At 41.8% G+C, this 22,951-nt stretch overlaps 1 protein-coding gene across 1 annotated transcript in view; it reads left to right on the top strand.

The window, feature by feature from the left end:
* SLC9A9 (solute carrier family 9 member A9) overlaps positions 1-22,951 on the top strand; it is a gene marked incomplete at both ends in the record, with an annotated part of 603,254 nt that overhangs the window by 484,137 nt on the left and 96,166 nt on the right. The window contains one exon of the mRNA XM_080695867.1: positions 11,357-11,436. Within this exon, the coding sequence (XP_080551993.1) occupies positions 11,357-11,436 (80 nt within the window). The remainder of the gene's footprint in view (positions 1-11,356; positions 11,437-22,951) is intronic.

The raw sequence follows: 22,951 nt of genomic DNA on the forward strand, positions 1-22,951 counted from the left end.
TTTCGGCCAGTCTAAAGTCTTTTATTTTTCATCAGCAATGTAGCAAGACTTAGCAACCTACTGAGACCTCGTTTCAAAAAACAAAACAGAAATAAGAAGGTCTGGGGGTGTACTTCAGAGGTACAATGGCCCTGAGTTCAATCCCCAGTAACACACACACACACACACACACACACACACACACACGCACACATGCACACATGCACACACACACACATGCACATCTTATTCGTGGTGATGCCTAAAGGAAGAACATTCCAGACAAGACAAAGGCCCTGAGAGGAAGGAGTACGTTGTGAATCAGTGAGGGATATAGGCCCAAGCCAGACTGTATCAGTTACCCACTGCCACGTTAATGCTGCGTAACAAACACAAAATCTCAGAGAAATACAACATACTGTTGTATCTACTGTTTATTACCCAAGTATGAGGGGTCCAGCTGCTCCCTATCGGATTTGTTTATGTGTCTGTGGTCAGCTCCAGATTGGCTGGGTGACTCTGTTGTTTATTGCTGGGCTTGCTCACACGCCTGGGCTTGGATGGCCATTGGCAGATCCAGGATTGCTTTACTGAGGTGACTTAGAGGACTCCGCTGTGCACCACATAATTCTCATCTTATCCAGAAATGAATGGGCTACCCAGGCATGGCTTTCTCCTGGCAAAGACGAGAATAGGAATGTCAGGAAAAACATGCAAGATGTCTCAAGGTCTAGCCTCAGAACAAATACCTTGGTATTCTGTTGATCAAATAAAGATACAAGGGCACTCCAGGAAACAGGTGTGTAAAAAGGCATCTCCTCTGAGTTTGAAACCACTGCTGAGTCACGTGAGAAGGGACATTTACACCTGGAAGGATGAAGAACTGAAATTCCTAATGCAGGTGTAGGTCATGTGGGCTAAGGCAGAACTTGGAGCTGGGCAAGGTGGTGCATTCCTGTAATCCCAGAACTTGCAAAACCGAGACAGGAGGATCACAGATTTGAGGCCAGCCTCAGCAATTTAGAGAGGTCCTTTGCAACTTAGTGAGTTTCAAAATAAAAAATAATATCAGGGCTTGGAGTTAAGCTCAGAGGTAGTATACCCCTATGTTTAATTACCAGTACCACAAAAAAAAAAAAAAATGGGGGGAAAAAGAGTTTGGAACTTACAACAATCTGTAAAATTTTATAGGTCCATTTGGTCTATCTTGGTAATTATTCCATGTGTGCTTAGGGGGGAAAAAAAAACATGTATTTTGGCAATTGTTTGAATAGCGCACCAAACAACTGCAAGATCCTGTTGGCATAATATCCGATCAGTGCAATTATGCCAAGTTGGTTCTTTTCTTTTTTCTTTTTCAGTCTATGTACTTTATCATGCACTGATAAAACCACCAGCTCTAATTAGGGGCTTTCCTATTTCTCCTATTTAGTTCCGTCAGATATGATTTCGTGCATTTCAAAGCTTTTCACTGGTTTTAGAATTGTGGTCCGATGGCCTTTATTATTTTTTTTTTTTTTTGACACTTTGAAAATTGTATTCCCTTGTTTTCTAGCCTCAACTTTTTTTCTGATGAAAAGTCAGTAGAAAAAAATATATATATTCCCCTGAACATAATGTACTCTATTTTTTTTATCAGATTTCTTTTAAGATTCTTCTCTTTATCTTTGGTTTTAGAAGTTGGGCTAGTGTGTCTGGTTTGTTTTTCTTTAATACAGATTTACTGAGTTTCTTCCATCTCTGGGTTGATATTTTATTTAATCAAACTTGGGAAACATTCAACTGTTGTTTCTTTCAACATGCCTTGTTCTCTATGTTTCTCTGTTCTCTCGAGCAATTAGACATATATGTGTTAGGCTACTTTGTACTTTTTTTTTCTTGCAGCACTCAGACACTAGTCTGTTCTTTTAAGCTTTTTTCTCTGTGTTCTACAAATTGGATAATTTTTACTGATCTCTTTCCAAGTTCATTGCTACTTTCTTCTGCAGGATCCAATCTGCCCTTAAGCCAATATCATAGATTTTCTTTTCAGACATTACCCTTTTTAATTCTAGAATTTCCACTTTGTTATTTTTCTTATAGTTGGCTTTTTTTTTCCTTCTGAGGTCTTCATTTCTGCAACCGTCTCCTCCATCTTTCTGTTTGAAATATCTATCATATTTTTAGAGCTTCTGTAAAGCCTTTGCCTATTAATTCTAATTTCTGAATCCTTTCATGATTTGTTTCTATATATTATATTATCTTTTATTTCATGTCTGTTTCTCGTACTTTTCTGTTCCTCCCCATGTCTAGTAGTTTTATGATGTGCTGGACATTATGAATATTACATGACATGGAATCTGAATTATCCTATAAGGGTATTGAATTTTATTCCATCAGGCAGTTAAAGTCTTCTAAGCTGTGATTTTTTGCTTGCTTGGAGTGATATGTTTTCATTTTACTCTTAGTTTTAGGGCATGGTCATTATTCTAGAATATTGTTCTTACTCATAAAACATGTTTATTCCTAAAACCTCCATTGAATACCTGACTTTATGTGTTGGCCAGGCTAAACGCCAGTATTTTCCAGCACTATATGACCTAAATGTCTCCATTTATTTTCCAACTTCACAACAACTGCTCTCTGCTGAGGCTTTGTGAACCTCACCCTGTGCCTGAGTCCGTCCTCAGCCAAGAACCCGAGGGAAACATCTACGCACACTTCAGGTTCCCCACCTCTCCAGTTCCTCTTCCCTGGACCACTGCCTCAAAACTTCCTGCCACCTCAGCAACATCCACACTCTCATGTCTAGTGACTCCACTCAGGGAGACGGCTCTCCCTCACTGGGACTATGCTTTCTTGCACCTCAGCTGGGAAAGGACCTCTAGGTAGAAAGTCAAAGAGAACATAGGACTCACCTCCCTTTCTTCAAGGATGACAATCCTTTGCTTCTCGTTACCCAAGACCTAAATCCTATCATGTTTATGAGAGCAGCTATTCTCTCATGGTCAGCCATCATTATATATATATAAATTTTTTTTTTTTTTTGGTGGTACTGGGGTTCCTGGAAGCCCTTCTACCTCCGGGCTACACTCCCAGACCTATTTTTACATTTTTATTTGGAAACAGGGTCTCATAAGCTGGCTTCGAACCTGCGCGATCCTCCTGTCTCCGCCTCCCAAGCGCGGGGATTACAAGCGTGTGCCACCATGCCCGGCTAGCCATCATATATATTTGAAAGTGATTTTGAAGTGGTCTTATAGGGAGAAACTTTTTGCTTTCGTTTCAGACATATACAGAACATTTTCCCTCTAATGGAATCCTAAGTCTACATGCACAACTGACTTTTCTCCAAGGTTGTGTTTGGGGGGGTTTATTAGTGATGGCATGAGCCTCCTTGTTCAAGGTGCATTTTCGATTCAGGTGCATGTGTGTGTATGTGTGAGAACATATGAGAATGTACAAAAGAAGGCTTATCACACTAATGAAAGCATTACACAAAGTAGATAATACTATGAAGCGTACGGTGAGACGGTATGAAGTTCTTCTTGTCTATGAGCTGGTCCATCGTTTTTCATGTTTCTCTTCAATCTTGTCTATAATATCATCATATTGGACCCAGTATTCACTTTATGATATACGTTTTAAGGGAGAACATAAGTCTCCTGCACAGCAAATAAATTACTGGATGAAAATAACTTTGTAAACTGTGAAAAGCTATGCAAAAGTATAGGCATATTATTTTATTACATTTTTCCAATTTCTGTTCCAATGACTTTTATGTCTAGAGCTTATGATTCTAGTATAGAGTTGTATTGGATTGGATTCTGTTGCTATTTCGTGACTTAAAGCAACAAACATTTATTACCTCAGTGTTTTTATGGAGCAGTAATTTGAAAGCAACTTAATTGAGTGTTTTTGACTCGGTCTTCTATGAGCTTGGAGTCAAGATGTCAGCTAGAGTTGCAGTTGTTGGGAGATTTGACCGGCCCTGGAGAATCTACAGCCAAGTTGGCAGGAGGCCACAATCCTTGCTGGCTGTAGGAAGACTCAGAGGGTAACCCATGTCTCTCCTCAGAGCTGCTTGTATATCCTCACAACAGGGCTGCCAACTTCAGAGCGAGTAGCCCAAGAGAGAAAAGGGAGGAAGTTACGATGCCTTTTTATGACCTAATCTGGGATATGACATACATCATTTCTGCCATATTTTACTCAGTAAAAATGAATCATTAAGTATAGCCTCTATTCAAAATGGAGAAAAACTAGGCTCCATCTTTTTTTTTTTTTTTTAATTTTTTGGTGGTACTGGGGTTCCTGGAAACCCTTCTACCTCCAGGCTACACTCCCAGACCTATTTCTATACTTTTTAAATTTGGAAACAGGGTCTCTTAAACCAGCAAGGCTGGCTTCGAACCTGCGCGATCCTCCTGTCTCTGCCTCCCAAGTGCAGGGATTACAAGCGTGCGCCACCACACCTGGCAGGCTCCATCTTTTAAAGAAAAAAGAATCAAAAGATTTGGAGATACGCGTTTTAAAACCACCACAATATTATATTTTTTTCAACCAAATTATTTGTTTTCTCCTGTATCAATATAGATCCACTACCCAGGCCCAATCATGTGTATCAAGCCTTTCCTTATTAGGCTGCCTGGTAGAATGGACTTTGTATGGGTCTGAGATCGCTGTGTGACCTGAGTGGTTTTACCCTTCCTTTTCAAGTTATCTTCTTCATGTCTTTCCTCCTATTCGTGTATTTTCTGGCTATACCTTCTTGGAAACATTTGTGAATTTATCTGTAAACGGGAAAGGTGAGAATATTTGTGTAAAGTACTTTCCGTGTTCAGGCTAAGAATCAATAGTTTAGCTCTTAAATATAAAATTTTAAAACTCCTATTTGCCCTTCAGTTAAGCTGTGGTCCCTCTTCGAATCCTAGAAATCTTTCTCTTCAAGGGCAAAGAATCTGGTTCTCTTCTTGGTACGTGGAAAATTAAGGTAAATGAATTGAAAATGCCACATATTGACCGGAGAGGATAAGGTAAGAGTGTCGCACACAGGTCCCATTCATACGTACAGCCTGCACTCTGCAGGCTTGCTATAATTATTTATCTTTGCTATCATTCTGCTCAATTTCCACTAACTTTACTGATTGCATATGTTATCTCGAAAAAGAAAAAAGGAAAATCGGTTTTCTCCCATTTTATCCATTGAATCGCCCTAAAATCAGCATAATCCCACATGATCATCTCAGAGCAGAATTCGCCCAGTTCACTTAGCAGAGGCCCCGTATTTGACTGTGTCGGAGGAATGTGTTTACGTTTGCTTAGTTCTTTTTCATTAGGGTGAATGCACCAAACAATCTCTTTTTGCCTCTGTGTCTGGTTTTTCTAGACTTCTGGCCAGAGCCTTTTGTTTTCTCTCAGGAGTTCAAATAAACCCAAAACAAAGAGTAACACCATAATTTCCCTTCTCTAGGGGTGCTAAGGATGAAGGTCACCAGAAAGGGAACCAGCCACTTCCTACGGTGCCCAGTTATTTCCCAATCTTCCACCTATCCCCTGGTTTAAGGGGAAAAATAAATGTATCGAAATCATCATTTTTAAATGTTCCCAGAAATAAAGAATAATAAAAGAGCCATAAATTCTGCATATACCAAACATTTGGCTTTTTCTTTATCCACTCAATTGTTGACGGACACCTAGACTGGCCCCATAGCTTTTCTATTTAAAATCATGCTGCTCTAGACACGGGTATGCAGGTATTGCTATAGCATGCTCACTTTAATTCTTCTGGATAAAAACCAAGAAGTGGTAATCGGTGAATCAAATGGAAATTTGATGTGTATACACAATAGAGTTTTATTCAGCCATAAAGAAGAACAAAAATTATGACATTTGCGGGAAATGAAGGCAACTTGGGAGCATTTTGTAAGTGAAATAGGCTAGACTCAAAAGCTCATGGGTCAAATGTTTTCTTTTATATGTGGAAACTAGAATGAAAAGAGAGGAAAATAGGGTATCTCATGAAAATAGAAGGGTGACCAGTAGAGTTGAGGAAGGGGACCATGGTGGGGGGAGAGTAGAGGGAAAGGGAAAGTTCTAGAGAATGGAATTATGTTATGTGCATGTATGAATATGCCACAATGAATTCCACTATTATGGCCCTCTTTTATTCTTTGTTTTGAAACATATAATTATAATGCACCAGTTAAAAAATTTTTGAAAGAAGCATCAAAGCAAATAAAAGTTGAAATCCAATACACTTAAATTTCCAGTTCCTGTTCAGAGTTGGTGAGTGTACTATAATTATTATTAAATGGTAGAAAGTCCAAACCTTGGCCTTCGGTTTCTAGATCATAGGATCCAGATGTGCATGTTCCAACAGGCACATCACTTCCCCTCTGGACGAAAGGAGCTTACAAGAGAAGAAATATTGCTGGTGATAAAGGAAAATACCACCAAGTTCCAGATTCTACTTCCTATGCATTGTCCTTGCAGTGTGAGCTGATCATTCCTGAAGAATAATCCAGATAGATTGATGACACCTGCTGCCCTCTACCCTTCTGGACCCTCCCAGGGGCCCCCTCTCTGGGCTGCCTCATCGGATACCTTCCCTGCAAAGGGAAGGTACATTTATCTTCAACCCACAGTGCATAAGCAGAGTACACACTAGACTAACTCATTTATTTCTGCTCATTTATTGATGGCCTTTCATAACCAAGTTATTAAGTCATCAATAACTTCAGAGAAATAAATGAATGGATCCAGAACTGGGCCAACAGATATCTAAGCTATACACTGAAATTTTTAACTAGGATCAGCAGACAAGTCAACATGGGGTGATCAGCAAAATTTCCCTCACCTGAAAAAAATGAAAATAAAAAACAGTATTCTGCAATGTCTTTTCTCTAATTGGAACCCAGTTTATTTCTCCACAAAGTAGTGAAATGAATATGCTCTCCAGTCAACCAAGTAAAATACAGTTATATTTTTTAAAGATTACATGTGTTAATATTTTTCCAAAAATGTTTCCCTGTGTGTATTGCTACTACCAGCTGACCAAAAACAAAACAAAACCAAAAATCCCTGGAAGTTTGTTTTTTGGGGGTTTTTTGACTTGTTTGTTTGTTTGTTTGTTTGGGGTGGTACTAGGGATTGAATCCAGAGACATTCTACCTCCGAGCTACATTCCTAGCCCTCTTTTATTCTTTGTTTTGAAACAGGGTCTCACCAAGTTGTGGAGGGCCTCACAAGTTGCTGACGCTGGACTTGAACCTGCGATCCTCCTGTCTCAGCCTCTCAGGTACTGGGATGACAAGCATGCGCCACTGGATGTTTTTTGCCATAAATAGAGCATAAACTCTCATAAGTGCTGATAGACTTTCCTCAGGAAGTAAAATAAAGCGAAGAAAAGGGAGGAATAAAGGCAAGGAGGAATTCCAAGACTTCAAAAAGCCCATGAAAGTGGGCATGGAGGCAAACACTTGTAATCTCAGTACCTGGTAGGCTGAGACAGGAGGATTGCACAGGTTCAAGGCCAGCCTTGGCTACTTAGTAAGGCTCTCAGCAAGTTAGTGAGACCCTGTTTCCAAATAAAATAGAAAACAGGTCTGGGAGTATAGCCCGGGGGTAGCAAGCAAAGCCTCTGGGTTCCATCCTCAGTACCACAAAAAATTAAAGAAAAAAAGAAGCCCATGAATCCAGTGTGTAGTAAACTGAAGAAACTTGTAACATTTGAACTTGAGCTTCTATGGGGATACTCTCAGAGCCATCAGCAAATTGAGGGGAGCATTTCATTTCCATTATGTTTGGGGGTCCAGGTAGCTGCTCCATCTGAGTTCTCATGAACACCCCAGAGGATGACCTCATGTCCCTGTTCATATTCACTTATGTCCTGGTTTCATCCCCGCTTCAACACTGGAGTTCCATCAAGGAGAGAGGAGTCTTGGATGCTAAGGAACAAGTGTGCTTGGAAAACTCAGCATCCCCAGTTGCCTTGGTTTCCCCCTCTGTAAAGCAGGGATGATAATAGGACATACTTTCTCACATTGTGATAAAGAGCAGACAAAAAGCACTGGAAATAATCTCTGGCATCTAGTAAGTGTGCAAGAAGTGTTTTATCTGTCGTCCTTCATAAAAATATATTATTTTCATCTGGGTGTGGTGGTGCATAACTATAGCCCAGCTACTTGGAAGGCTGAGACAGGAGGATCTCAAACTCAAGGCCAGATTGAGCAACCCAACTGAATTCTGTCTCAAAATAAAATAAAAAGGGCTGGGGATATATAGTTCAGTGGTAGGGCAGTCCTGGGTTTAATCCCCAATTCTGCAAAAAGAAAATAAAAAATATATACACACACAAAAAAAACACACACACATAACATATATTTTTTAGAAGTATATACATGTATATGTATATATGAATTTTTAATTACATATGTGAAGTTGGGCGTGGTGGCACATGCTTGTAATCCCAGTACTTGGGAGGCTGAGAAAGGAGGACCACAGGTTCACAGCCAGCCTCAGCTACTTAGTGAGGCCCTCCGCAACACAGTGAGACCCTGTTTCAAAATAAAGAATTAAAGATAGGGCTGGGGTTATAGCTCAGAGGTAGAATGTCCCTGGGTTCCATCCCCAGTACCACAAAAACAAAAACAAAACAAAAGGGAAATTTGTTGTGTTTTTTTTATTTGTTTTATTTGTTTTACCCCTTTTATCGGTTATATGCAATGCCTATCTTTTCATTAGTAGATGTGACCAGCTGTCAGAAGTCACCTGCCCATTGATGAATAGCAGCCATCTGTAAGCTTTTAGTATTCTTAAACAAAAGAAAGGCAGGGAGAAAGAAGAGGGAAGTCCCCACTGCTGGCCCAAACCTTTTTCTGGCTAGTTTAGTTCGACCCAGGATAGTTCTGGGCCAGCTGAACTCTAGCCCACAGCTGGGGAATGGTGGTTCAGAAACAAGTTACAGATGTTGCAAGATGAAGAAGGAAAATACCATGTGAAGCAGCCATTTTGCAAATCTGACACCCTTGGCGGGGTGAAAATCATTAAAGGTGCAGGGAAGGATGGAAATTGAATCAGACACCCAGGTTTGCTTTACTTGCGGGGCTGGGTATATGAATATATTCTAACTCTAGGCTACAAAGTTTGGCACTTCAGCTCTATTAGAAAATAGAGATCTTTGGAAGTCTCATGGTCATTAAAAACATAACTGGTGTCCCCAGTGGGGGATAGGGATGGGTTCCATGATTCCATCACAAGTAAGTTTGAGAAAAAACTCCCCTTACATTTTTTTTTTGTGTGTATGTGGGTCTGGGGATGGAACCCAGGGGCATTCGACCTCCAAGCTACACCCCCTGTCCTATTTTTTATTCTTTATTTTGAAACAGGGTCTCACTGAGTTGCAGAGGGCCTAAGTAGCTGAGGCTATCCGCAAAACATGATCCTCTGGTCTCAGCTTCCCGAATGCTGGGATTACAAGCATACACTACCACGCCCAGCTTCCATACATTTTTTTAAAGAGGGATTGCACCCAGGGGCATTGTACCTCTGAGCTCTACCCCCAGACTTATTACTTTATTTTGAAACACGGTCTCACTAAGTTGCTGAGGGCCTCGCTATGTTAATGAGACTCTCCTCCAACCTGCAATCGTCTTGTCTCAGCTTCCCAAGTACTGGGATTTCAGGGCTGCACCACCCTGTCTGGCTCCTACGGAAAATTTATAATGCTTCTTTATAAAGATTCTGAGAAGACCCGCATCTCAGAAACCTCTTTACCACTGACCAGCTCATCCTTTCCACATAATATGGATAGAGAGCACTGGCATTCTATCCATATCATGTATAGGACAGCGTACCAGGGAGCACCATTTTGGAAACTGTAGCTCAAAGTTCGAAAAATGAGCGGTCTTAACCGATGAGAGGTACACGTGAAGCTGGGGGATTTTAATTTCATTGTGAGTCTCTGCTCCAACCCTTTTAAGCAAAGGATTAATGGCTAGCTAAAAATGGACCACATTTTACATCCTTGTGTTTCCATTTCATCCGGGGCTGGGGAGGCGACGGCAGCATCTGCCAGTCCACATGTTTCAGAGGGCAGAATACAGCCCTTCGTGTGAGGCTATTTGTCATTCACCAGTATTGGAACTGGCTGGGAAAGAGCAAAGCAAATAAGGAAAATAGACAGAAGCAAATCAGCCTGGGCACATCTCAGGGCTGCCTTCGGCACGGCCTATGCATTTCCATCCTCTTTTACATCCCTGGAGGTACCCAGAGGAATGGGCACCTTATTACTGGGTTGCTAACTCAGGGGTATACTTTGCAGTGGGAAACTGTGGGCCTAGATAAAACAAAAGTCCACATTAAGATAGAAATGTAGCCGGGTGCCGTGGGTGGCTGACACCTGTCATCCTAGGAGTCAAGAGGCTGAGACAGGAGGATGGCAGGTTGGAGGCCGGCCCGCAGCTGCTTAGCGAGACCCTGTTTCAAAATAAAAGAGGACTGGAGGTTGTAGCTCAAAGGTAGAATGCCCCTGGGCTCCACCCACAGTGCCAAAAATGAATGAATGAATGAATGAATGAATAAATGCTTTTAATAATGGCGATCATTGCAGTGGGAAGTGGATTTGAATTCCCCTTTTTTAATATGCAAAATGACATTCACAGATATAACAATGCTATTGAACATCCTTCCCATACCACGAATACTTTTTAATCATCTCTCTCTCTCTCTAAAGTTTACACACACAAAAAAGTTTCCTTTTTCTTACATTTTCATCCTCTGCTCTCATGTACACATCATCCAATAGTTTCTCCTTCTCGTGTGTCTTCTTTTCCTCCCCCTCCTTTATGACGTTGTGCAGAAGGAAGAGAGACAAGCGTATTCAATGATTACCGGCTCTTTGGGAACTCTGTTTAATCTAAGCAGGATGGCATCAAAAACCACCCAAGGCCGCTGGTAATTATCCATCACAAACAAAACAAGTGACAACCATTGTAACCATTATTAGCCCACTATTGCGTCTTTTGCCTCAACCTTTGGGTAATCCATAAATAAATGCCATCCAGATTTGATGAGTGTAAACTACAAAATTCCCTCAATAGCAGCCTTACAGAAATAGCATTTTTATCTCTGTCCAAAAAGTGGCGTTTCTTAGCTAGCTAATAAAATTAGTATTATTCAGAAAAGTAAACATTGAATTATGCCGGAAGAATCTCATCTGCACAGCAAGATCTCTGAGCCAATTTGCTTGGCAACTGCCTCACCATTTAGATAAAAATGCTTATACTTAGAAAAAAATTTTTAATGTGGTTAAATTTAATTTGGTTTGACATATATTTTTATATTAAAATATGTTCGACTCTCTAATGCCTTTTTTTTTCCCACGGTCTCTCTCCAGGAAGTCAATAACTTGGAGAAAAGCGTAAAGCAGACGGAGAGTGCTCGGCTCTTCAGAATGTGGTACGGATTCGACCACAAGTATCCTTTGCTAATGAGGACCCCACAGAGCCCATGGCTCGGCAGAGAATGACTCTGAGCGCTTAATCACGTGGTCCTGCTCAAGAAACACGGAAAGGTAAAGCAAATTCACAGACCAGCTTCTAAAAAATAATGTATATTTTAATATATTTATATTTATATATTTGTGTATATAAATATATATAAATATATTTATATGTTTATATATTTATATATATATATTTTTTTTAATTGTTTTAAATGTGGAGTTCATGCCAGGTATGATAGCATGCATCTGTAATCCCAGTATTTGGGAGACTGAGACAGGAACATCACAGGTTGAAGGCTGGCCTTAGCAATTTAGTGAGACTGGAAGCAAGTTAGGTAGACTGTACTTCAATTTTAAAGAAAGAGGTCTGGGGGTATAACTCATAGGTAGAACGCCTCTGGGTTCAACCTCCAGTACCCAAAAGCAAAAAAAAAATGGCGTTCATACTTGAGTGTTACAAAGAATGAAGGTGAAATCTCTTGAAGTCAAATAGAATTGGTGTTTCATGGCGATCTACTATTTTTCCAAGGCCAGATGATAAAAATCACGTAGTTTTGATGACTTGATCTATTTACTGTGCTTTGTAAAGAAATCTCCTACTTCTGGCCTGGTTGGCCAGGAAGACTTGCCTGGTGGCAGGCGCTCAGTGAACAGCCTTTGCCCGGGGACCCCTGGGTAGAGCTCCAGCCTCTTTCTGCGAGGAGTCCTCAGGCTGATGGGAATGGAGGGGAGGAGAATGAATCTGGTAGGTCATAGCATAAATAGTCCACACCCCCTCCCCAGGCAGACTTGAGTAAGCTTTTTCCGTTGAAGGACCATTTTAAAATTCGAGCAATCGGCGTAAACAGAGTAGTTCAGATGCACCTTTCCTGCGATTCAAACTGCAGAGAAGTCAGGCCCGAAGGGCTTCGCCATTGTGACTTTTGCAGAAAGGCCGTTCATCTCTAATCCCAGGCACAGCGCCCTGGAAGAAAGGCGAGAACTGAACTGTAAATTGCATGCGTTGGGTCTTTGTAGCTAGTGCCGCACAGTCGCAAATCCTTCCCCTTTCAGTGAGGAAATGGCAGCCTCGGGGGTGATTTGAAGGGCCAACAGTGATTAAAGCCACACTGCATCAGTGGGGGGAGGAAGAAGAATTAAGAACTAAGAACTGGGAAAAGAGTCCAAAGACAGGTGAGGAAGAAGGGATGGAAATGGAGAGAGAGAAAAGAGGCAAAAGAAAGACGGGAAATTTACATTTGAAAGGAGAGCAAACTAGAGTGGAAAATATTTTTAAAAATTGGGAAAGAGAAGCCATTGACCATGGATCGCAGAGATAAAAGTAAAACCGAGTGAGAATTAGAAAGCGATTCTAAGAAGCAGGGTGGTCCAGGAAGGACAGAACCGTGCCATGGCAGGAGAGGGCTTTTGAGGTCCAGGTTTGATTTCCCCATGGCTCTGTGGCCTGTAGCCAGATAGCTGGCTTTGCTCAGTTTTGAGCCTTTCTGGACAGGACCAGTGGTCGCCACCTGAAACACGGTGCCCCTCGGCATCAGCTAACTAGTTCTTGCTAGTTCTGTCTCCTTAATTATCGGAAGCCGGAAGCCGGAAGCCGGAAGCCTTCTTGGTCTAAGTAGAACCTAGTTCTTATCAGGTTATTGCTGATTGATGGCCCTGGTTGACTTCTATTTTTTTTTCTTTTCTTTTTCTTTAAGAAACAGAATTTGCGCCTGAAAAAAAAAAATCTGATAACTGAATGTGAAGGAAGTTATACAAATTTGATCAGAGAGTACACATAAGGAGATATACAGCCAAAAATACCGTAAAAAGACAGATCAGAAATGTGATAGAATTTTTTTTTTAATTCTGAAAGTGCAGGGAAGAAGGCTTTATAACAAAGAAAGGGAATAAAGCCAGGTGTGGTGGCATACATCTGTAATACCATTACTTGGGAGGCTAAGAGAGGAGGATCACAGGTTCAAGACTAGCCTCAGCAACTTAGCGAGACCCTGTTTTAAAATAAAAAGTAAAGAGCCTGGCGTGGTGGCACACGCTTATAATCCCAGCATTTGGGAGGCTGAGACAGGAGGCTCACAGTTCACAGACAGCCTCAGCTACTTAATGAGGCCCTTTGCAACTCAGTGAGACCCTGTTTCAAAGTAAAGAATAAAAAATAGGGTTGGGATGGAGCTCAGAGGTAGAATGCCTCCATACCTAGGAGGCTGAGACAGGAAGATTGCAGGTTTGAGGCCAGCCTCGGCAATTTGGTGAGACCTTCAGCCACTTAAGGAGATCTTGCTTCAAAGTAAAAAATAAAAGAGGTCTAGAGGTGTAGCTCAGAAGTAGAATGTCTCTCAGTTCAATCTCCAATACCCTGAAGAAGAAAAAAAAGGGGGGGAATAAAATGGGGAAAAAATAACTCTCAAACGGGAAAATGAAAAGTTGGAACCCACTCACAATTTTAGCTTGGAGCAGTGATTCTAACTTGAAACAGTGTCAGAGTTTTTATCTCAGTTTGTAACAGGGTTTTATTTCCATGTGATTATGGACAGACCAGCAAAAGGGAAAGCAGATTCCTGTTCTCTCTCTCTCGTGTCTCTCCTCATGGTGATCTGTCCTCTAGGGCATCATCCTAGACATTACAGAGTGGATATCAGTGCACCAGTCTGTCTTTACTTGGAGTTTGTGTGTCCTCCGGATGCTCTAAATTTATCCCGGGGAACAGCAAGCCAACCAGCTCCAACCCTGTGACTTCTTGACCTATGTATAGTTTTAAAAACAAACGATCCATGTGTTTCCTTAAGTTTCCTTCTGTCGTCTACCTGCACCGCAAGTGATGTGCCCCCGAGCCCCGTAGCTTAGGCCATGCCAGCCACAGTCAGCGGAGGGACGATCCCTGGACCACAAAGAAGTGTTCATGAAGCTGGAAAAAAAAAAAAAAAGGCAGGGGTGGGCTATGCACTTTGGAGCTATTTGGGTTTCATTCCAGTAACATTGCATCGTGCAGAGAAGGCATCACAAAGAATAACTGACAGAAGAGAAAATAAACCTTCAAACACACCTGTATCAGCCAGAGTTCTCCAGAGAAACTGAACCAGACCAGCAGAAGTAATGCACAAACATCTATATACAGAGAGATTTATTTCAAGGAATTGGCTTCTTAGGATTGTTCCTAGAGCCTGATATGCAAAATTTGGAGGGCAGGATTTTAGACTCGAAATTCAGGCAGGAGCAGGTGCTGGGAAGTTGAGGCAGAATTCCTTCCTCCTCGGGGAAGCCTTAGTTCCGCAACTGATTGGATGAGGCCCACCCAGAAGGACTGAGGACAATCTCCTTTACTTACAGTTCACGGATGACAAATGAAAATCACACCTGCAAAATGTTTACAACAGTAACACCAGAGTTAGTACCTAATTGCATAGCAGGGTACGCTAGCCAGGTTGATACATAAAACTAGCCATCTCGGCACCCAATGCACATTCAATTGGTGCCCTATATTCAGACCATAGGGTAGAAAACCTCTCTTAACTACAATATTATTATCAATCAAATCATGGTGACTCACATAGCTTTCATTTTGTTTTGCTTTCTCATAAGTAATTTACATATTCATTCCCATAAAATTTTTCCAGAAACGCCAGGTGTGGTGGTGCGTGCGTGCCTATAATCCCAGTACTTGGGAGGTTCAAACAGGAGGGTTGCAGGTTTGAGGACAATCTCGGCAACTTAGCAAGACCGTGTTTCAAAATAAAAAATAATAGGTGCTGGGACATAGCTCAGAGGTAGAACGTCCCTGGGTTCAATCCCCAGGACCACACACAAAATAAAAATTTCTCTAAACTACAGGAACAAAATGATAAAAAAAAAAAAAGAAGAAGAAGAAGAAGAAAAGAAAAGAACACTGACGAGGGATCAACAACGGCCGGGGGCTGTTTCGAGTGTGTTACAGTCAGCATCTTGTCTCGCTCCCCAGCTAGGTAGGAGGTTGGGAGGTTCTGAGAGTGATTCTGATCCAAATGGTCCACTGGGTCCATGGGCCTCGTGCAAACCTGGGCCCCCCCTATTCCAGAGCATCCTTGGAAGCCTCTGCTGCCAAAACTGATGATTGATTAAGATTTCATGATGAATCAATGTGGCCTTGGTTCTAAATCACGCAGAGCAAAGAAGGAATTGAGAAGGGGGGCGATGCAAGAAGGGACTAGTGTGATGAGCACCGTGCTCTGCTACCAGGCATGATATTTCATGCAGCAATTACTCTTTGTGTTTTATTTACCGCCTCCACCATCATCTTGGGGAAGGAACCCACTGCCCTGATGACTTAAATAGCATTCTTAAACTTCAAAAGCTAATAAGTTCATTTCCATGGTTCAAGCCCACATGTGTCCCACTCCAAAAGCCCCAAGTATATCGTAGTAGTAGTAGTCGTCGTCGTCGTCGTCGCAGCAGCAGCAGCAGCAGCAGCAGCAGCAGCAGCAGTAGTAGTAGTATTTTGGTACTGGGGATTGAACCCCAGGGTGTTCTACCTCTGAGCCACACCACCAGCCCTATCTTAATTTTTTTTTATTATGAAATGATGTTTCTACGTTGCTGATGGCCACGTTAAATTGCTGAGTTTGGCCTTTAACCTGCGATCCTACTGTCTCAGCCTCCCAAGTATTGGGATTACAGGCATGTGCCACCAGCACTCGGCTCCTAAGTGTACTTAAATGAGATTTATCACTCACAATTCTATGTCTGTGATATCTCTTCCTCTATCTGTAAAACCTCAGGTCTCAGTATGTCTATAAAGTCACCATTAAATCGTTGATAGTTATAATTTATGTAGTACAGAGTTCACACATCTACCCTCTGTTGATGGTATATCGGGTAATAACAAGGCGACAGGGTCTTTGCTGGCCCCCCAGAGTGTACCATCAGGAAGGGGTCTCCAGGCTTCTGAGTCAGATCAATGTTTCAGGGGCAGAAAGTTACAGATGGTTTCGTCTCGCAAAAGATGGACTCAGGCTAGCCAAGTTCAAAGGCGGCAGAAGTATAAACCAGATACCAAGCTCAGGTTCTAACTCAACATATGCCCATGAGGAGAATATCCTGTTCCAGCCATGAGAAGGCTCAGGTTGCCCTCCGGCTCCTGCTGTTCCTCCTCTCCGGCTCCAGGCTCACTCTGCAATAGCCACCCTGGACTTCTTCTGATCTGCCAACCACCCACCTGTGGCCAGCTCTCAGCACTGGCTCTGCCTTCAGTCATCCGAGGCCTGTGGCCCTCTCCTCTGTCATCAGCTGGCTGGCAAGACCCTCTGGACCTCTTGTGTCAATTTTCCACCCAAACACACCAACTCACACAGAATGGTCTCTGTTATAATGGTCTCTGTTATAATGGTCACCTAACACAGAATGGTCTCTGTTATAATGGTCACCTAAGACACACAGAATGGCCTCCTCTAACCGGGATCCGTGCTTTCTGGGGGCCAAGATTTGTGTCCAGCACTGATCACTGGTCTGTCCATAAGGCATAGAATGATGCCCGGGTGGCGTGGACACTCAGGAAACATCTGTTGAAGGAAGGAAGGAATCGATCAGTCCATCAAGCAAACCGGCAATATTTTCTATCCAGGGCACCTTCATTTCAGATATTGATGGAGCAGAAAAGCCAGTTAATTATCTGAAAGCTGAGCAAGGCCAAGTGTAGATAATATTAGTGTTTTCATCCGGGCTTTCCCTGTGCAGACACCCACCTACAGTCCCTGTTTGCCTCCCTGGACAGGGACAGCCACTCGGGGTAGACCCTGTCACCTGTCACCTGACCTCCTTCCTCTGGTTGGTTCTTTCTTCCTTAGATCCCCACCCACTGTAGGAGGAAGGAAACCTTTATTTTTCTCATCAGTATTTTTAATACAACCCCCAGAATTTTGTATGTTGCATTTGACAGTACGCTCACTTAATAATACTTTCGGGAGTTCAGAATCTCAAGGATAAGTTTCCAATTAAGGTAATATGATCATCGATTTAATAAAATGAAGTTTATATTTTTTTTTAAAAAAAAAAGGAGCCTAAAAGCAATCTGAGCTCTTCAAGGAAAACATAAATGACCCAGACATTAGACTTATTAACTTGGGTTTTACTTGACAGCTGAGCTGGTACATTGAAGCCTGGCTCTTGGCTTAGAAGCTACTCTCTGTATGGGTAGCTTTGAATACACTTTATCTCACCAATCATATGTTGATTTTATTAGCACCAAACTCAAATTTTTAGAGCCCACTATCATTCCCGCTAACACTCCTGTGTAATGAGGAGGTTAGGAGCAGAAATTGATGCCTCCTTATTCATATTTTAAGACAGGGGATAAAATTATTTGCTTAGATTCGCCCTGTTACAGCCAGTGTGGGAATCTTACGCTGCCTTATTCATAGGTGACTAACGATCCTGCCGGACTGTCTGCTTCCCAGGGTGTCTCACCATTTCTCATTTATCATCTCTCTCCTTAAGCATGTGTATATATTAGTCCTACAAATGTGAACGACACAAGATAAAAACGACCTTTTCCAAAATAAAAAGCACAGCCTAAAATCATTTTTAAGCACTTCCCATAGGCTGACATCAACCCCAAACAAGAATTTATCAAGTGCTTGCCAGCGTTTTACACAAGTGTAAAAAAATGCTCAGAGATAACACTGGATTGGCAAGTTGACGCAGTAACAGAATTACATAAAGCCCCGTGGATAGACACTTCCTTCCCATCTTTGGTTTGGAGTGAAGAACCTCGTGACTCCAATGAAGAGTCTCACTTCACAGAATGAAAGCCCCGGGGCAGGTCACGTGCATGCCGAGGCTCTTTGTTATGACTGGATATAGAAAATCCCCTGAAGAGTTCATGTGTTAATGTTCGGAGTGGATGTAATTGAGCCGTCAGGATTGTAACCTCATCATCAGTGTATATGCCCATCGTGATGGATTTACTAGGTGGTGCCCTAGGATGGTGGGGGTGTGGCCTTAGGGACTGTGCTTTCGTCTCTGAATCCCCTGCCTGCTGGCTCTCTTGCTGCCAGCCTCCCAGATGTGAGAGCAGAGACCTGTTCTCTCCCCTCTCTCTGTCTGCTTCCTGCCAATATGCTGCCCTGAGATCCACAGACCCGGCCTCACATGGACTGAACCCAAAATCTCCAAAAAATCTCCTAGCGAAAAGAGAATCTTCCTCCAAGTTTTGCAAGCAGGCTTATTGGGTTCATCAGTGAGAATAGTGACCAAGAAACTCTTGAATTTCCCATTTGGCTCAGACAAGTGGCAGGTACCAGGTTCCTGCCTGTTCCAAAGTGTGGCAGGTTGGGACTCCAGGGAAAGTTAGCAGGAATATTAGGATTGTTTAAAACAACCCTTGAAACCATGTGTTAAGTGGATTTCAATGTTATAATTTTTTGTTATAATTTTTTAGTCTTAACCAAAAAAAATTTAAAAGTTTCCTCCTAAATCTTGGCAGAATTCATTATATCCCACACAGTCACACTTCTGTTAATTCACAGGTATGAATACTGTGAGCAGAATTTCCATTTTAAATGATGATCCCCGTATTGTGGTTTTCCCCTATTCTGTCGAGTTGACACACCTATTTATTGGGGTAGTTCTATGGCCTTGTGAGGGACTTGAGTTTACCTCACAAAAAAACCCTCTGAGGAGCAAGGAATGTTACTTCTGTGAAACCTGTTTTTATAAATGAGGCAACTGCGCCCAAAGGAAAAGAAAAGACACGCCCAGGGTTCTGGATGACTCGGAACCAGCATTCCTAATCAGCGGGAGAGCGAGTCACGTCCACCTGTGGAACCCCAGGGTCCTAGTTCAGGTGGCCCATCTCTGAGTTCCGGCAGCATTGATATGTGTGAGATGCTATTTTTGCATGTTTGCCTGGCACACAATAGGTAGTTTTACTGTGGTGCTTTCTTTGGTGGTTCCCAAAAATCTTCTCCAGTCTGAGGGTGAGGTGTGTTTTATTTTCACTAGCAAGCAGAAGAGGTACCAGAAGATGGAAGTAATTCTTTGTTCAATGAATACTTTAATAGAGGCTCCCTATGTACTAGACAATATATGAGGTACCAGGGCCTAGCTGCAAACAAGATAGTCATGGTTGACCCTTGTGGTCTTGCTGTTTGCCCCACTGAGATGAGCCATGGCCCCAAAACTGTTGGAAATCACAGGAGAGAACAAGACTGGCATCGTCGGAATGAAATTGGGGGACAGATTCTCACAGATTGAAATCATTTCTAGCTCTCACTTACAAAACATAACCAGATAAACCCCACATCATTGCAGACAGAACCAAAACATCAAAATATTGGACAAACAAACAAGTTTCCAAAGTCGTTCTAAATGTGTCCCCTGATGGCATCTCACAGGAGTGTGCCCAGGACACTGTGACTTCCTGCCCCAAGAAGTTGGGGGACTGAGCCACTACTGGTTAGTGCACTGGGGGCTCAGCCGGGCTTTCGGTCATCGCCGTCTTCACAGGTGTTACTCTAGAAGGATCTTGTAGTGAATGCTTCAACCTGAGTGAAGTGAAATTAAAATTCCCTAAAAGAAAACATCCTGGACCACGATTTTCATCCCCTTTCAGTGGGAAGCAGTGCAGGGAAATTTTAACAGTATCTGGAAATATGATCATAGCTTTTGTTCACATTCTACCTTGGAGCCTTCCATATACTGGGAATAATATCCTTTTATAACATCATAAAATGCTATCCTCTGTTTGGGCTGAACCCATCAGAAAAACTGGCCACTTATTAAGACAGCATTCTACTGATAATAGCTTATACCCTAGGCTCTCAGACCTACAACATTTAAAACATAGAAACAGTACAGTTTTCTCAAGACCCTGTAGCATAAATACACCACAATACTTCATAGCTAGAATAAAGCTCTCCTGAATCCCTGATGATATGGTATGACTTTGTGGATTACTGCCGAAACAAAGGATTCCCCCACTGCGATTATAAAAATCTGTTTGTCCCAAGAGGGTATCTGGGTTTTCAACAATGATCCTGTGATTCTACCTGAACTTTGGCATCCCTGCATCATTGTGCGTCTTCCTGAATATTTTTTTTTTTTTTTAGCAGTCCCAGGGATGGAACCCAGGGCCATTCTACCTCCGAGCTACACCCCCAGCCCTATTTTTTTTTTAATTCTTTCTTTTTTTTTTTTTTTGTGGTACTGGGGGTGGAACCCAGAGGCTTTCTACCTCCAGGCTATACTCCCAGACCTTTTTTATGTTTTATTTGGAAACAGGGTTTCACTAAGTTGCTGAGAACCTCACTAAGTAGCTGAGGCTGGCTTCGAACCCGTGCGATCCTCCTGTCTCAGCCTTCCAAGTGTGGGGATTACAAGCATGCGCCACCACGCCTGGCAAATTCTTTCTATTTTTGAAACAGGGTCCCACTCAGTTGTGAAGGGTCTCGGTTAATAGCTGAGGCTATCTGCAAACCATGATCTTCCAGTCTCAGCTTCTCGAATGCTGAGATTGCTAGCATGCACCACCATGCCCGGCTGAAAAACATTTTTTAGTAATATTTCTATTAAATGAGAGTGCTTTTTGGATTTCATCTTCACTCTTAGCAAACAAAATGAAAATCTAGATTTACATGAACAGGAAATCAAAAAGTAACTCTTCTCCTTATAGCAAATGAATTCTCTAAATACATTCCTTTAAATAATATTCAGAGTTGGTCATGGTGGTGCTTGTCTGTAATCCTGGTACATGAGGGGCTGAGACAGGAGGATCACAGGTTCAAGGCTAGCCTCAGCAACTTAGCAAGACCCTGTTTCAAAATTTAAAAAAATTAGCCGGGCGTGGTGGCACACGCATGTAATCCCAGCATTTAGGAGGCTGAGACGTAGGATCGTGGTTCGCGGACAGCCTCAGCTACTTAGTGAGGCCCTCCACAACTCAGTGAGACCCTGTTTCAAAATAAAGAATAAAAAACTGGGCAGGTTGTGTAGCTCAGAGGTCAAATGCCTCTGGGTTCCATCCCCAGGCTCACACACACAAAAAAGGAAATCGGAAGGTAACTCTTCTCCTCATAGCACATGAGTTCTCTAGATACATTCCTTTAAGTAATATTCAAAGTTGGTCATGGTGGTGCGTTTCTGTAATCCTGGTACATGTGGCACTAAGACAGGAGTATCACGGGTTCGAGGCTAGCCCCAGCCACTTAGCAAGACCCTGTGTCAAAATTTTAAAAATTTAAAAGGACTGAAAGTGTAATTCAAAGGTATAATGCCCCCGGAATCAATCCCTAGTACCATAAATAAATAAATAAATAAATAAATAAATAAATAAATAAATAAATAAATTTTTTATTGCAGAGAACTATATTAGACTTCTCTAACTCAACCATTGATTTATTTGTTGATTTACCACATGAAGACCTACCATGTGCCAAATTCTTACAGAGCTTACAATTTAATATGGTTCTGTCTTTGAACTTCTGTTTTACAGGCATCTTTTCAAGAACATGTCTAAAGAATAAAACGGACATAGTTAGACTTTCCACTGTTGGTTTTTATCAGATAAAGTATGACTTAGTGGTCAGGAGCTATTATAGCTTGTACACTCCTACTTAGATACATTTAAGAAAATTATTTAACTTCTCTGTGACTCCATCTCTCATCTGAAAATGGGGAGAACAGAAGTCCCTACCTCAGAGGAGTGTTTTGATGATTAAATGAACTCAGGCAAAGCACTCAGAACAGTTCTCACTAAATGTTAGAGTTAGGTTATTGTTACCACCTATTGATACATATATCTCTTAAAGAGAACTGCCATGTCATGTCTTTAGTATTTACTGCTGCTAATTATCTGTGATTAACCCAAATTCCCATTATCTTATATTTTGGTAATAGTTTTTAGTTACAACAGCTCTACTGCTGTAACTACCATAAGAAAGACTTCAGTCTCCATAAACCAAAGGTTTCACATTGGCAATAAATCAGATATAATTCTTTTTTCCCCCTTACTGGGGATCAAACCCAAGATCATTCTACTTTGAGATACACTCCCAGCCCGTTTTATTTTTTATTTTATATATTTATTTTGTGTTACTAGAGATTGAACCCAGGGTGTATTCTACCTCCGAGCTACAACCCCAACACATTTTTGGGTCTCTCTAGGTTTCTGAGAGTCCCTTTAAGTTGCCAAGGCTGGCTTCAAACCTGCCATCCTCTTGACTCAGCCTCCAAGTACCAGGATTAAAGGTGTGCACCATCACGCCCAGCTAATTCGGGTACAGTTCTTATTTCATCTTCAGTAAATAATCATCACTAGATGGTAAATTTTTCTTCTGTGTCCCTCACCCTTTACATGCACTGGTTTTGCTTACGATATTTTTTAGAGTCCATCATCCCAGAGTTCTTTTTCTGGAAATGACACCACAGATAGCAATTTTGATTGGATAGAGAAATCTCGTGATTTTTGTGTTCCACAATAGAAGCCTTTGATGATAATTATCCCTCTCCTGGTTTCCTGTGATA

Source organism: Muscardinus avellanarius, assembly GCF_963383645.1.
Source record: "Muscardinus avellanarius genome assembly, chromosome: 5".
Classification (NCBI taxonomy): Eukaryota; Metazoa; Chordata; class Mammalia; order Rodentia; family Gliridae; genus Muscardinus; species Muscardinus avellanarius.